The following is a 12743-nucleotide window of genomic DNA, read 5'->3' as shown; positions in this document are numbered from 1 at the left end:
ATAGTTTTTTTTTATTAGCAGTGCCCCAATGAGCAACATACGGCTTTTGTCCTGAAGATGGCAGTTGCAATGAGCGTAACTTTGGACCCATGAGTAATATGTCATTTTGCAATGCAATAGAGTTCTGTGCCAATGGGTGGCCACGTTTAGTGCATTGGGGGTTTGGGCGGGCAGAAAAATAGCTTGTGCTGTACAGGCCGGGATGGGTCATAACTCCAAAATTGCGGCCCTAGTGAAAAAAGTAAAAAAAAATGATAAAAATAGATTTATGTTATAAATATTGGTCAAATTATTGAGTCAATAGAGCATTTAAACAGCTTTTAAACTCTTTTGCTTCATTCAGTCTGTTGTGTCAGTCAAAGACCTGTCGCTGTTGTTTTTCCGACTCTCGCCATGCATTGTGGTCTATATTGACCAACCTAGTGACCATTGCTGGACACACATTTGCAAAACATTTTTAGCGGCCTATGTAGGGAAGTGTGGACATTCAGACGCCACCGCCACTCACGGCTTCAGCGGATTACAAAAAAGAGGTTGCGATGTCATTTTGCTGTAAATGGAGGTGTAAAGGTTATTGTCAACAGATGCTCGGGGCTTGTAAGACAATGTACTTTTGTGACAATAATAAGGTCCAGTTCTTATTTAATCTGATCTTTTACCGCGCCGAATGCAAGGTGCGGTGGCGTGTGTGCATGATGCAGGTGAAATGCGTGTGTCTCACAGTCAGTGCGTGAGACTTGAGAGCCATGGATTGTTTTAAATCCATGGCTTTTCCGCTTTTAAAATCGGCTGTTCTGACTCGTCAATGCTCTCAGTAGACGCTTCGCTGCATTACCCCCTAATGTCTGGGAAGAGTATTGATATTGAAAGCTAGAGTATTTTATTTGATAATGATGTATATTGAACAATCTATATTTTAGCACACCCCTAATTCTGAGCATGCTAATTATTCACTGCAATGAGTTTATAAGCACAGCCTTATAAGCAAAGGGGATGTATCATGAATTACAAGATTTGGTCAATTACCAGTGACAGCTGAGCTCATATGTAATTACAGTAAATTGCCTAAATATGCATTATTGTTTTAAAATACCAATGCGTGTGGATGGAATCTCTCTTCTCTCCCCACACCCACAAGCCCATCCTCCTGCACACACTCATACACACTCTGACACACACTGACACGCTCGTCAGTGAGTCAGTGTGTGTGTCAGCGTGCCAGCAGCCCACAGCCTCCTCTGCGGTGCAACACCAGAGCTGGAGAAACACAAACAACTCCTCGTCCAAACAATCACAACAGGCTCACACTCTGCTGCTGGCAGAGCTCAGGTTACCCTCACAACGCAGTCACATTATCTTTGTTTTTGATAAATATCTTGGTTTTGTTCTATTGCCGTAAGGTGATGTGCCAGTCCACCTCCCTCCTGTAGGTGGACTTCTCCCTGTCCGAGATGCGCCTGATGAGGGTGGTGTCCTTGCAGCACAGACAGGGAGAAGAGCAGAGGAGAAAGTACACAGCCCTGTGGAGAGCCTGTGCTTATAGTTCTGTACTCCAAACGCCCAAACTTGTATTGTGTACACCTATAGTCTATATAGTCCTGATTACAGTTACCAATATCGAAATACAAAGACGATTATTTTTTATTGTCATCTAGTCAATTAGTTGATGAATCGTTGCCGCCCTAGTTTAATTGCTGCTTGCTCAGTCTAATTTTTAGTTTTACAATGAATTTTGAGGGTGATACTTTTCATGATCATCAGTAAAATTATAAGACAAAATCAAGATATGTATTTTGCCAACAGCCACCTTTAAAAGTGAAAATGTCAAACAGACCAACAGCAGCAGCAGCAGCAGCAGCAGCAGCCGTCAGGAGCTGACAGCAGTGACAGGAGAACACAGGCTTTCCTCTACACTTGGATGTGACTCTGTAAACACCCCCTGTTTTTCTAAAAATGTCTCTCTCTTCTCTCTTCTCTCTCCTCTCCTCTCGTTCCACCTCCTCCTGCTGACGGAAGTGTGTTGGAGCCAGGAAAGGCCGCTGTGTAGTGCAGGGAACGCCCCACTCAGCCCTCTGCCAGAGAGTGTGCCGGTTGTAGTGTGACGATGATAAAGCACGACAATGGAGCCTGTTTTTCTCTGAGATAGTAAAAAGACAGAAAGACAACGCCAACTGCAGTCTGGCTTCTTCAGCACAGTATACCAGGTGCCTGAGAGTAAAAAGCCCCCCATGTCCCTGTTTATAGTTCCCTTTGCACGCCCTGTCAATTAGCTGACAAGACATTGTAAAAACATTTTCTCGCCTGACGGTTAAAATGTCATAGTTTCCACAGATTTTGCTTGAAATGCAGGACTAATGCACGGATGCACGGTGTCAAAGGCGGTTAGCGCTCTTTCCTCCCAAGAAGGAGATCATGGGTTTGATTCCTGGACCAGACCAACATCACATGATCTCTCTGGGTGGAGTTTGCATGTCCTCCCCGTGTTACCGTGGGTTCTCTCTGGCTTCCTCCCACCAAAATTGGTGACTCTAAATTGGCCCTAGTGAATGAATGTGAGAGTGAATGGTTGTCTGTAATGTCTATGTCTCTGTGTTGGCCACTGTCCAGGGTGTACCCCGCCTAAGGCCCAAAGTCACTGGGATAGGCTTCAGTCACCCGTGACCCCGAAAGGGAACAAGCGGTAGAAAATGGATGGATGGATGGATGGATGATGTTTTCTTTAAAATGACACCAAACACAGTAGTTAAGTACATAATCTGACAGGGGCCACGGGGGCCTTCCAGAGTGTGAACCTGTGTCTACAGTAAAACGTTTTTGACATGGAGTTAGTAAACTTCAAGGGCTGATACCTGTGATACTACTGAAAATCAGAAAAGTCTGTCTAGTCTAGTCCAATATAAAGCTTAGACATGGACTTTTTCAAACATTCACTGAGAACACATCAAGATTTGGTTCAATAATGAACCTACTTGTTGACAATAAGGTAAACAGCATTTAGTTTTGTGACTATACATGAACCTCTGTATCAGTTTTTGTTCCATGTGGATAGACCCAGTCATTCCAGAGATATGAACCATAAGCCAGGTCAACAATATAAATTTATCCATCACATTTTTTTGTTCCGGAGAATAAGAGAACAGTTCTGGCTGATACGTCCCCAGATGCTGAGCTGAATGATTTCTTTAGCTGGAGAAAGCTTAAAATAATGTTACCATGGCAACACACTGCTTCAATATTGATGTGTTTCTTTATATATAGTAGTTTATTATTACTGAGAAACAACATCTTTTTACTTCATTATTTATAGAGAGAGAGAGAGGGAGAGGGAGAGAGAGTAGTAGAGACACAGATAGACATAGTGAGAGAGCCAGAGAGAGAGAGAGAGAGAGAGAGAGAGAGAGAGAGAGGGACACACATTGAGAGAAAGAGAGGGACAGAGAGTAGGCGAGACAGAGAGAGAGCGAGAGACTAGAGAGAGAGAGAGAGAGAGAGCCAGACAGACAAAGAGACAGACAGAGAGAGAGAGAGACATATAGAGATAGTCAAAGAGAGAGAAAGACTGTGAGAGAGCGAGAGGGACAGGGATAGAGACAGAGAGAGAGAGAGCGACACAGAGAGAGAGAGAGAGAGAGAGAGAAAGAAAGAGAAGGAGACAGAGACAGAGATAGAGAGAGAATGTGTGTGAGAGAGGGACAGGGATAGAGACAGAGTCAGGCGTATTGTTTGAGAACTTTTACTGCTGTTTTATAACAAATCTGCAAGCCTAAAACACGTTTCAGAAATACTTTTCATACATTATGCAGAATATGTAAATACAGAGCATATCGGCGAGTGTTTTATTTGTTATATACAGAGGGACGGGACACAGGGCGAGGTGCTGCCTCATGGCCCCGCCTCTGGTATTGAAAAATATTGTTCCATATTGGATTAAAGGGAAAGGGGGGTTTATAATACATAGCAGATGACAAATATTAACATTTATTATATTTTACAGTCACATTTTTTTCATCACTGCCAGGAATCACATCCGGCCAGACCGCTTTGGAAGCTAGTACCACCAGCGGCCCTGTTCGGATCATTTAAATGGGCCTGTGCAGTTCACTTTAGACAGTGGAAACATGGCTAAAGAGATTCTGAATCTCAGTGGGACTCAGTATGTTAAAGGGGCTTTACACCAGACACCACTGCATTGCCTCAGGAAACTGGCAACTCTTATGTCTTTTTTTTATTCTTCTTTTATTGAGTCCATCTTAGCCTTCTGCATGTCATCTTGGTTTGGAAATGTCAGTGAAGAAGAAAAATGCACTTCTATACATACTAGCAGCTGCAGAGATAAGCTCCAGTGCCATGCAGGACCGGAGCCACGCCCTGAACGCTCTGTTTCAAGAGACAGCAGCTATTGTGCTCTTAAACCCTAACCCTCTCCATAATGAAGCGATTAATCCATTATATCTATTTGTGTAATATGTGCATGTATATTTGATGCCTAACCTCACCTTTAAGTGAATAATCTGCTGTGATTGATACTGAAATGAATCAACGTCACCACTTGTTAGCTCTGCTGTTGGTTTCGTTTCCTACGACCTCATTCATTGTGCTGTAGTGTCCCAGGCATGTGCTGCATGTGTGCTACTGTCTCGGGCCTGTGCTGCTTGTGTGCTACTGTCTCAGGCATGTGCTGCATGTGTGCTACTGTCTCAGGCATGTGCCGTATGTGTGCTACTGTCTCAGGCCTGTGCTGCATGTGTGCTACTGTCTCAGGCATGTGCTGCATGTGTGCTACTGTCTCAGGCATGTGCTGCATGTGTGCTACTGTCTCGGGCCTGTGCTGCATGTGTGCTACTGTCTCAGGCATGTGCTGCATGTGTGCTACTGTCTCAGGCATGTGCTGCATGTGTGCTACTGTCTCGGGCCTGTGCTGCATGTGTGCTACTGTCTCAGACATGTGCTGCATGTGTGCTACTGTCTCGGGCCTGTGCTGCATGTGTGCTACTGTCTCAGGCATGTGCTGCATGTGTGCTACTGTCTCAGGCATGTGCTGCATGTGTGCTACTGTCTCGGGCCTGTGCTGCATGTGTGCTACTGTCTCAGACATGTGCTGCATGTGTGCTACTGTCTCGGGCCTGTGCTGCATGTGTGCTACTGTCTCGGGCATGTGCTGCATGTGTGCTACTGTCTCAGGCCTGTGCTGCATGTGTGCTACTGTCTCAGGCATGTGCTGCATGTGTGCTACTGTCTCAGGCATGTGCTGCATGTGTGCTACTGTCTCGGGCCTGTGCTGCATGTGTGCTACTGTCTCAGGCATGTGCTGCATGTGTGCTACTGTCTCGGGCCTGTGCTGCATGTGTGCTACTGTCTCGGCCCTGTGCTGCATGTGTGCTACTGTCTCAGGCATGTGCTGCATGTGTGCTACTGTCTCAGACATGTGCTGCATGTGTGCTACTGTCTCAGGCATGTGCTGCATGTGTGCTACTGTCTCAGGCATGTGCTGCATGTGTGCTACTGTCTCAGGCATGTGCTGCATGTGTGCTACTGTCTCAGGCATGTGCTGCATGTGTGCTACTGTCTCGGGCCTGTGCTGCATGTGTGCTACTGTCTCAGGCATGTGCTGCATGTGTGCTACTGTCTCAGGCATGTGCTGCATGTGTGCCACTGTCTCGGGCCTGTGCTGCATGTGTGCTACTGTCTCAGGCATGTGCTGCATGTGTGCTACTGTCTCAGGCATGTGCTGCATGTGTGCTACTGTCTCAGGCATGTGCTGCATGTGTGCTACTGTCTCAGGCCTGTGCTGCATGTGTGCTACTGTCTCAGGCATGTGCTGCATGTGTGCTACTGTCTCAGGCATGTGCTGCATGTGTGCTACTGTCTCAGGCATGTGCTGCATGTGTGCTACTGTCTCAGGCATGTGCTGCATGTGTGCTACTGTCTCGGGCATGTGCTGCATGTGTGCTACTGTCTCAGGCATGTGCTGCATGTGTGCTACTGTCTCGGGCATGTGCTGCATGTGTGCTACTGTCTCAGACATGTGCTGCATGTGTGCTACTGTCTCGGGCCTGTGCTGCATGTGTGCTACTGTCTCAGGCATGTGTTGCATGTGTGCTACTGTCTCAGGCATGTGCTGCATGTGTGCTACTGTCTCAGGCCTGTGCTGCATGTGTGCTACTGTCTCAGGCATGTGCTGCATGTGTGCTACTGTCTCAGGCATGTGCTGCATGTGTGCTACTGTCTCAGGCATGTGCTGCATTTGTGCTACTGTCTCAGGCATGTGCTGCATGTGTGCTACTGTCTCAGGCCTGTGCTGCATGTGTGCTGCTGTCTCGGGCCTGTGCTGCATGTGTGCTACTGTCTCAGGCATGTGCTGCATGTGTGCTACTGTCTCGGGCCTGTGCTGCATGTGTGCTACTGTCTCGGCCCTGTGCTGCATGTGTGCTACTGTCTCAGGCATGTGCTGCATGTGTGCTACTGTCTCAGGCATGTGCTGCATGTGTGCTACTGTCTCAGGCATGTGCTGCATGTGTGCTACTGTCTCGGGCCTGTGCTGCATGTGTGCTACTGTCTCAGGCATGTGCTGCATGTGTGCTACTGTCTCAGGCATGTGCTGCATGTGTGCTACTGTCTCAGACATGTGCTGCATGTGTGCTACTGTCTCGGGCATGTGCTGCATGTGTGCTACTGTCTCAGACATGTGCTGCATGTGTGCTACTGTCTTGGGCCTGTGCTGCATGTGTGCTACTGTCTCAGGCATGTGCTGCATGTGTGCTACTGTCTCAGGCATGTGCTGCATGTGTGCTACTGTCTCGGGCCTGTGCTGCATGTGTGCTACTGTCTCGGGCCTGTGCTGCATGTGTGCTACTGTCTCGGGCCTGTGCTGCATGTGTGCTACTGTCTCGGGCCTGTGCTGCATGTGTGCTACTGTCTCAGACATGTGCTGCATGTGTGCTACTGTCTCAGGCATGTGCTGCATGTGTGCCACTGTCTCAGGCATGTGCTGCATGTGTGCTACTGTCTCAGGCATGTGCTGCATGTGTGCTACTGTCTCAGGCATGTGCTGCATGTGTGCTACTGTCTCGGGCCTGTGCTGCATGTGTGCTACTGTCTCATTGTTCCACAGGGCTGGCCTAGATTACAGGTCTTTATATAGGCCCCTGAGAGTCCCCTGTGCACTGCTCCACTTCTTACACCTAAAACTGCAACACTGCTCCTTCAAAACACACACTAAACTTTCATTTAGCATTGGTTTTAGTCTCTAGAGTAACATTTGTTTAAGATTAGGACAATTAGTTCCTTTTAGTTTTGTCAATAAATTGCTCATTTATAGTCATTCACTTTGAAGCAGATTGGTGTGGTCTGAAGTGAACCGTAACAGCCCATTTAAAGGATCCTGCAAGGTCCAGCTTCCAAAGTGGTCTGACTCATGTTGACTCACTTTTGGGCGAGATGATTGGATAAGGGAGAACGCAGACGGCAAAAAACAGACATGTAGCACATGTTAGTAATCCCGGTATCCAGTACATCTAACATTATCTAAAGCCAATGCGTTAAATAAAGAGAGGTTAAAACGTGGTGTAGAGGCTTTGCAGAGAAGTGAAATAAATGGAGAATAAGCTGAGGAGAAACCTGAAGTAGTTCTTTAGCTTAACGCTACAAACTTTGTAATTACTGAACGTCTTTTGGGGATTTGCAATTCTGGTAAATATCAGCTTTGTTTGGGGCTTTTCTCTCTTTCTCTCTCTTTCTCTCTCTCTTTCTCTCTCTTTCTCTCTCTTTCTCTCTCTCTCTCTCTGGTCTGGTGGATCAAAATGTGGCTTAAATCTATAATACTGTAATATTCAGTTGCTCCCAAATCATTATCATATTTTAATCATACCACCAGACTTCCTCTTTCGAAGTAGTGTGTGAGCCTTTATTCAAACTGTTGTCTTTCTGTTTTGTTTTCGTAGTACTTGTAGTGAAGATTTAGCAAGAAATGCAAAAAAAAAAAGAAGTGTCCCATAAAATTGTACTTCATTATCGTGACCTTGGTGAAGAACGGTTCTGACCCCATCGGAGCAGGTCCGAGCAGGAGCAGGTCCGAGCAGGTGAAGCGCAGAGACCAACTGTAGCTGTGCTTTGTGTTTCAGCTTTGAGCCTCCTGGTTCTCTGTCTACGGGGATGTGCTGTGAGCTGCAGGTCATGTTTGAGCCAGAGGTTAGTCCGAACACTCGCACTAAAACCCTCAGCCTAACTGCTACTGAGTGAAAACGCCAATACAAACAGCATAATACTGCATGTGCCCTTTAAGGAGAGGAATGTCCTGCACTGGTGTTGGTTCACAGCGGATAGTTGAAGCCAAAGAACCAGTTTGTTGTTTATTTTGTTGAATTTGTGCAGGTAAATGAAGATCTGGAGGGAGAGCTCTGCTTCACCACAGCTACAGATCCCTTCTTTGTGCCGGTCAGATGCTCCGCCAAGAAGTGCCAGGTCAGCCCTCGATAACACATGTACGCACGGCTGTGGCCTGCATTGTGACACATACAAGCAAACTTACTGTATCTGAGGCATTACGATCATGTATATAAAACACTGCTTGTACGCTGAAGATGGAAGCGGTTTTAATCCAGCAGAAAATGGTTACGTCAAAGTTGATGCTAAGCAAATGCAAGTTGAGCACTGGACTGATTAGAATGAATCCCACACATATAGTGAATACAATAATAATCAAGCTTGGGAAATAAAAGGAATGCTTTTTCCATTCAGCTGTCCGGATCATTTTTGAGCACACATTTCTCAACCACTTCAGATAAATGAACAGTTTGTATGTCTTGTAGATGGAGGTGGACTCCCCGTGCATCGACTTTGGCTCCCATGTGGTGGGTCAGGATGTAACACGCTGCATCACTCTGACAAACCATGGGGCTCTGGGCTGTGACTTCGGACTGGACCTGTCTGACAATGGTCCTGCCGCCCCCCCACAGGTGAGACTGACGCAATTACACTCACTTCTCACCTGGAAGTTGCTAGGACACATGCTATAAATGTGCTTTTTCTTGTACCTATATATATATATATATATATATATATATATATATATATATATATATATATATATATATATATATATATATATATATATATATATGAATTAAGTCTTAGTTCATGCTTTATTAAGTGGACTGTACTAGCCGCAGCTGCTGGGGTAGAAGCTGCCAATCAGCTCCTCTCACACTCCTCACACACTCGTTACACACTCCTCACACACTCCTCACACACTCCTCACACACTCCTCACACTCCTCTCACACTCACACACTCCTCACACTCCTCTCACACACACACTCCTCACACTCCTCTCACACTCACACACTCCTCACACACTCCTCTCACACTCCTCACACACTCCTCTCACACTCCTCACACACTCCTCTCACACTCACACACTCCTCACACACTCCTCACACACTCCTCACACTCCTCTCTCACTCACACACTCCTCTCACATTCCTCACACACTCCTCTCACACTCCTCACACACTCCTCACACACTCCTCACACTCCTCTCTCACTCACACACTCCTCTCACATTCCTCACACACTCCTCTCACACTCCTCACACACTCCTCACACACTCCTCACACTCCTCACACACTCCTCACACACTCCTCACACTCCTCTCACACTCACACACTCCTCACACTCCTCTCACACTCACACACTCCTCTCACACTCCTCACACACTCCTCACACACTCCTCACACACTCCTCACACTCCTCTCACACTCACACACTCCTCTCACACTCCTCACACACTCCTCACACACTCCTCACACACTCCTCACACACTCCTCACACACTCCTCTCACACTCCTCACACACTCCTCTCTCACTCACACATCCCTCACACACTCCTCACACACTCCTCACACATTCCTCACACACTCCTCTCACACTCCTCACACACTCCTCACACACTCCTCACACATTCCTCACACACTCCTCTCACACTCCTCTCACACTCCTCACACACTCCTCACACACTCTTCACACTCCTCTCACACTCACACACTCCTCACACTCTCCTCACACTCCTCTCTCACTCACACACTCCTCACACACTCCTCACACACTCCTCTCACTCCTCTCACACTCCTCACACACTCCTCTCACACTCCTCACACACTCCTCACACACTCCTCTCACTCCTCACACACTCCTCACACTCCTCTCTCACTCCTCACACACTCCTCACACACTCCTCACACACTCCTCACACACTCCTCACACTCCTCTCACACTCACACACTCCTCTCACACTCCTCACACACTCCTCACACACTCCTCACACACTCCTCACACACTCCTCACACTCCTCTCACACTCACACACTCCTCACACTCCTCTCACACTCACACACTCCTCTCACACTCCTCACACACTCCTCACACACTCCTCACACTCCTCACACTCCTCTCACACTCACACACTCCTCTCACACTCCTCACACACTCCTCACACTCCTCACACTCCTCCCACACTCCTCACACACTCCTCACACACTCCTCACACACTCCTCACACTCCTCTCACACTCACACACTCCTCACACTCCTCTCACACTCACACACTCCTCTCACACTCCTCACACACTCCTCGCACACTCCTCACACTCCTCACACTCCTCTCACACTCACACACTCCTCTCACACTCCTCACACACTCCTCACACACTCCTCACACACTCCTCACACACTCCTCACACACTCCTCACACTCCTCTCACACTCCTCTCACACTCACACACTCCTCACACTCCTCTCACACTCACACACTCCTCACACACTCCTCTCACACTCCTCACACACTCCTCTCACACTCACACACTCCTCACACACTCCTCACACACTCCTCACACTCCTCTCTCACTCACACACTCCTCTCACACTCCTCACACACTCCTCACACACTCCTCACACTCCTCTCTCACTCACACACTCCTCACACACTCCTCACACTCACACATTCCTCACACTCCTCACACTCCTCTCACACTCACACACTCCTCTCACACTCCTCACACACTCCTCACACACTCCTCACACTCCTCACACACTCCTCACACACTCCTCACACTCCTCTCACACTCACACACTCCTCACACTCCTCTCACACTCACACACTCCTCTCACACTCCTCACACACTCCTCACACACTCCTCACACACTCCTCACACTCCTCTCACACTCACACACTCCTCTCACACTCCTCACACACTCCTCACACACTCCTCACACACTCCTCACACACTCCTCACACACTCCTCACACACTCCTCACACACTCCTCTCACACTCCTCACACACTCCTCACACACTCCTCACACTCCTCTCACACTCACACACTCCTCACACTCCTCTCACACTCACACACTCCTCTCACACTCCTCACACATTCCTCACACACTCCTCACACACTCCTCACACACTCCTCACACACTCCTCACACACTCCTCACACTCCTCACACACTCCTCACACACTCCTCACACACTCCTCACACACTCCTCACACTCCTCTCACACTCCTCACACACTCCTCACACACTCCTCACACACTCCTCTCACACTCACACACTCCTCACACTCCTCTCACACTCACACACTCCTCTCACACTCCTCACACACTCCTCACACACTCCTCACACTCCTCACACTCCTCTCACACTCACACACTCCTCTCACACTCCTCACACACTCCTCACACACTCCTCACACTCCTCACACACTCCTCACACACTCCTCACACACTCCTCACACTCCTCTCACACTCACACACTCCTCACACTCCTCTCACTTTCACACACTCCTCACACTCCTCTCACACTCACACACTCCTCACACACTCCTCTCACACTCCTCACACACTCCTCTCACACTCCTCACACACTCCTCTCACACTCACACACTCCTCACACACTCCTCACACTCCTCTCTCACTCACACACTCCTCTCACATTCCTCACACACTCCTCACACACTCCTCACACACTCCTCTCACACTCCTCACACACTCCTCACACACTCCTCTCACACTCCTCACACACTCCTCTCACACTCCTCACACACTCCTCTCACACTCCTCACACACTCCTCACACACTCCTCACACTCCTCTCTCACTCACACATCCCTCACACACTCCTCACACACTCCTCACACATTCCTCACACACTCCGCTCACACTCCTCTCACACTCCTCTCACACTCCTCACACTCCTCTCACACTCACACACTCCTCACACTCTCCTCACACTCCTCTCTCACTCACACACTCCTCTCACACTCACACACTCCTCACACACTCCTCACACACTCCTCTCACTCCTCTCACACTCCTCACACACTCCTCTCACACTCCTCACACACTCCTCTCACTCCTCACACACTCCTCACACTCACACACTCCTCACACTCTCCTCACACTCTCCTCACACTCCTCTCTCACTCACACACTCCTCTCACACTCCTCACACACTCCTCTCACACTCCTCTCACACTCCTCACATACTCCTCACACACTCCTCACACTCCTCTCTCACTCACACACTCCTCACACACTCCTCACACTCCTCTCACACTCCTCACTCACTCCTCTCACACTCCTCTCACACTCCTCACACACTCCTCACACACTCCTCACACACTCCTCACACACTCACACACTCCTCACACACTCCTCACTCACTCCTCTCACACTCCTCTCACACTCCTCACACAC

The 12743-nt window shown here is 48.3% G+C and overlaps 1 protein-coding gene across 1 annotated transcript in view; it reads left to right on the top strand.

Annotated features, from left to right (window-relative positions):
- cfap74 (cilia and flagella associated protein 74) overlaps positions 1-12743 on the top strand; it is an 80487-nt gene that overhangs the window by 24808 nt on the left and 42936 nt on the right. The window contains exons 13-15 of the mRNA XM_072448615.1: positions 8121-8187; positions 8371-8460; positions 8808-8954. Of these exons, the coding sequence (XP_072304716.1) occupies positions 8121-8187; positions 8371-8460; positions 8808-8954 (304 nt within the window). The remainder of the gene's footprint in view (positions 1-8120; positions 8188-8370; positions 8461-8807; positions 8955-12743) is intronic.

This window comes from Eucyclogobius newberryi, unplaced genomic scaffold, assembly GCF_026437365.1.
Source record: "Eucyclogobius newberryi isolate DKJ021-1_F unplaced genomic scaffold, fEucNew1.0.hap1 SCAF_17, whole genome shotgun sequence".
In the NCBI taxonomy this organism is placed as follows: domain Eukaryota; kingdom Metazoa; phylum Chordata; class Actinopteri; order Gobiiformes; family Gobiidae; genus Eucyclogobius; species Eucyclogobius newberryi.
The sequence above is the reverse complement of the archived record's forward strand: the minus strand, read 5'-3'. Positions and strand labels throughout refer to the sequence as shown.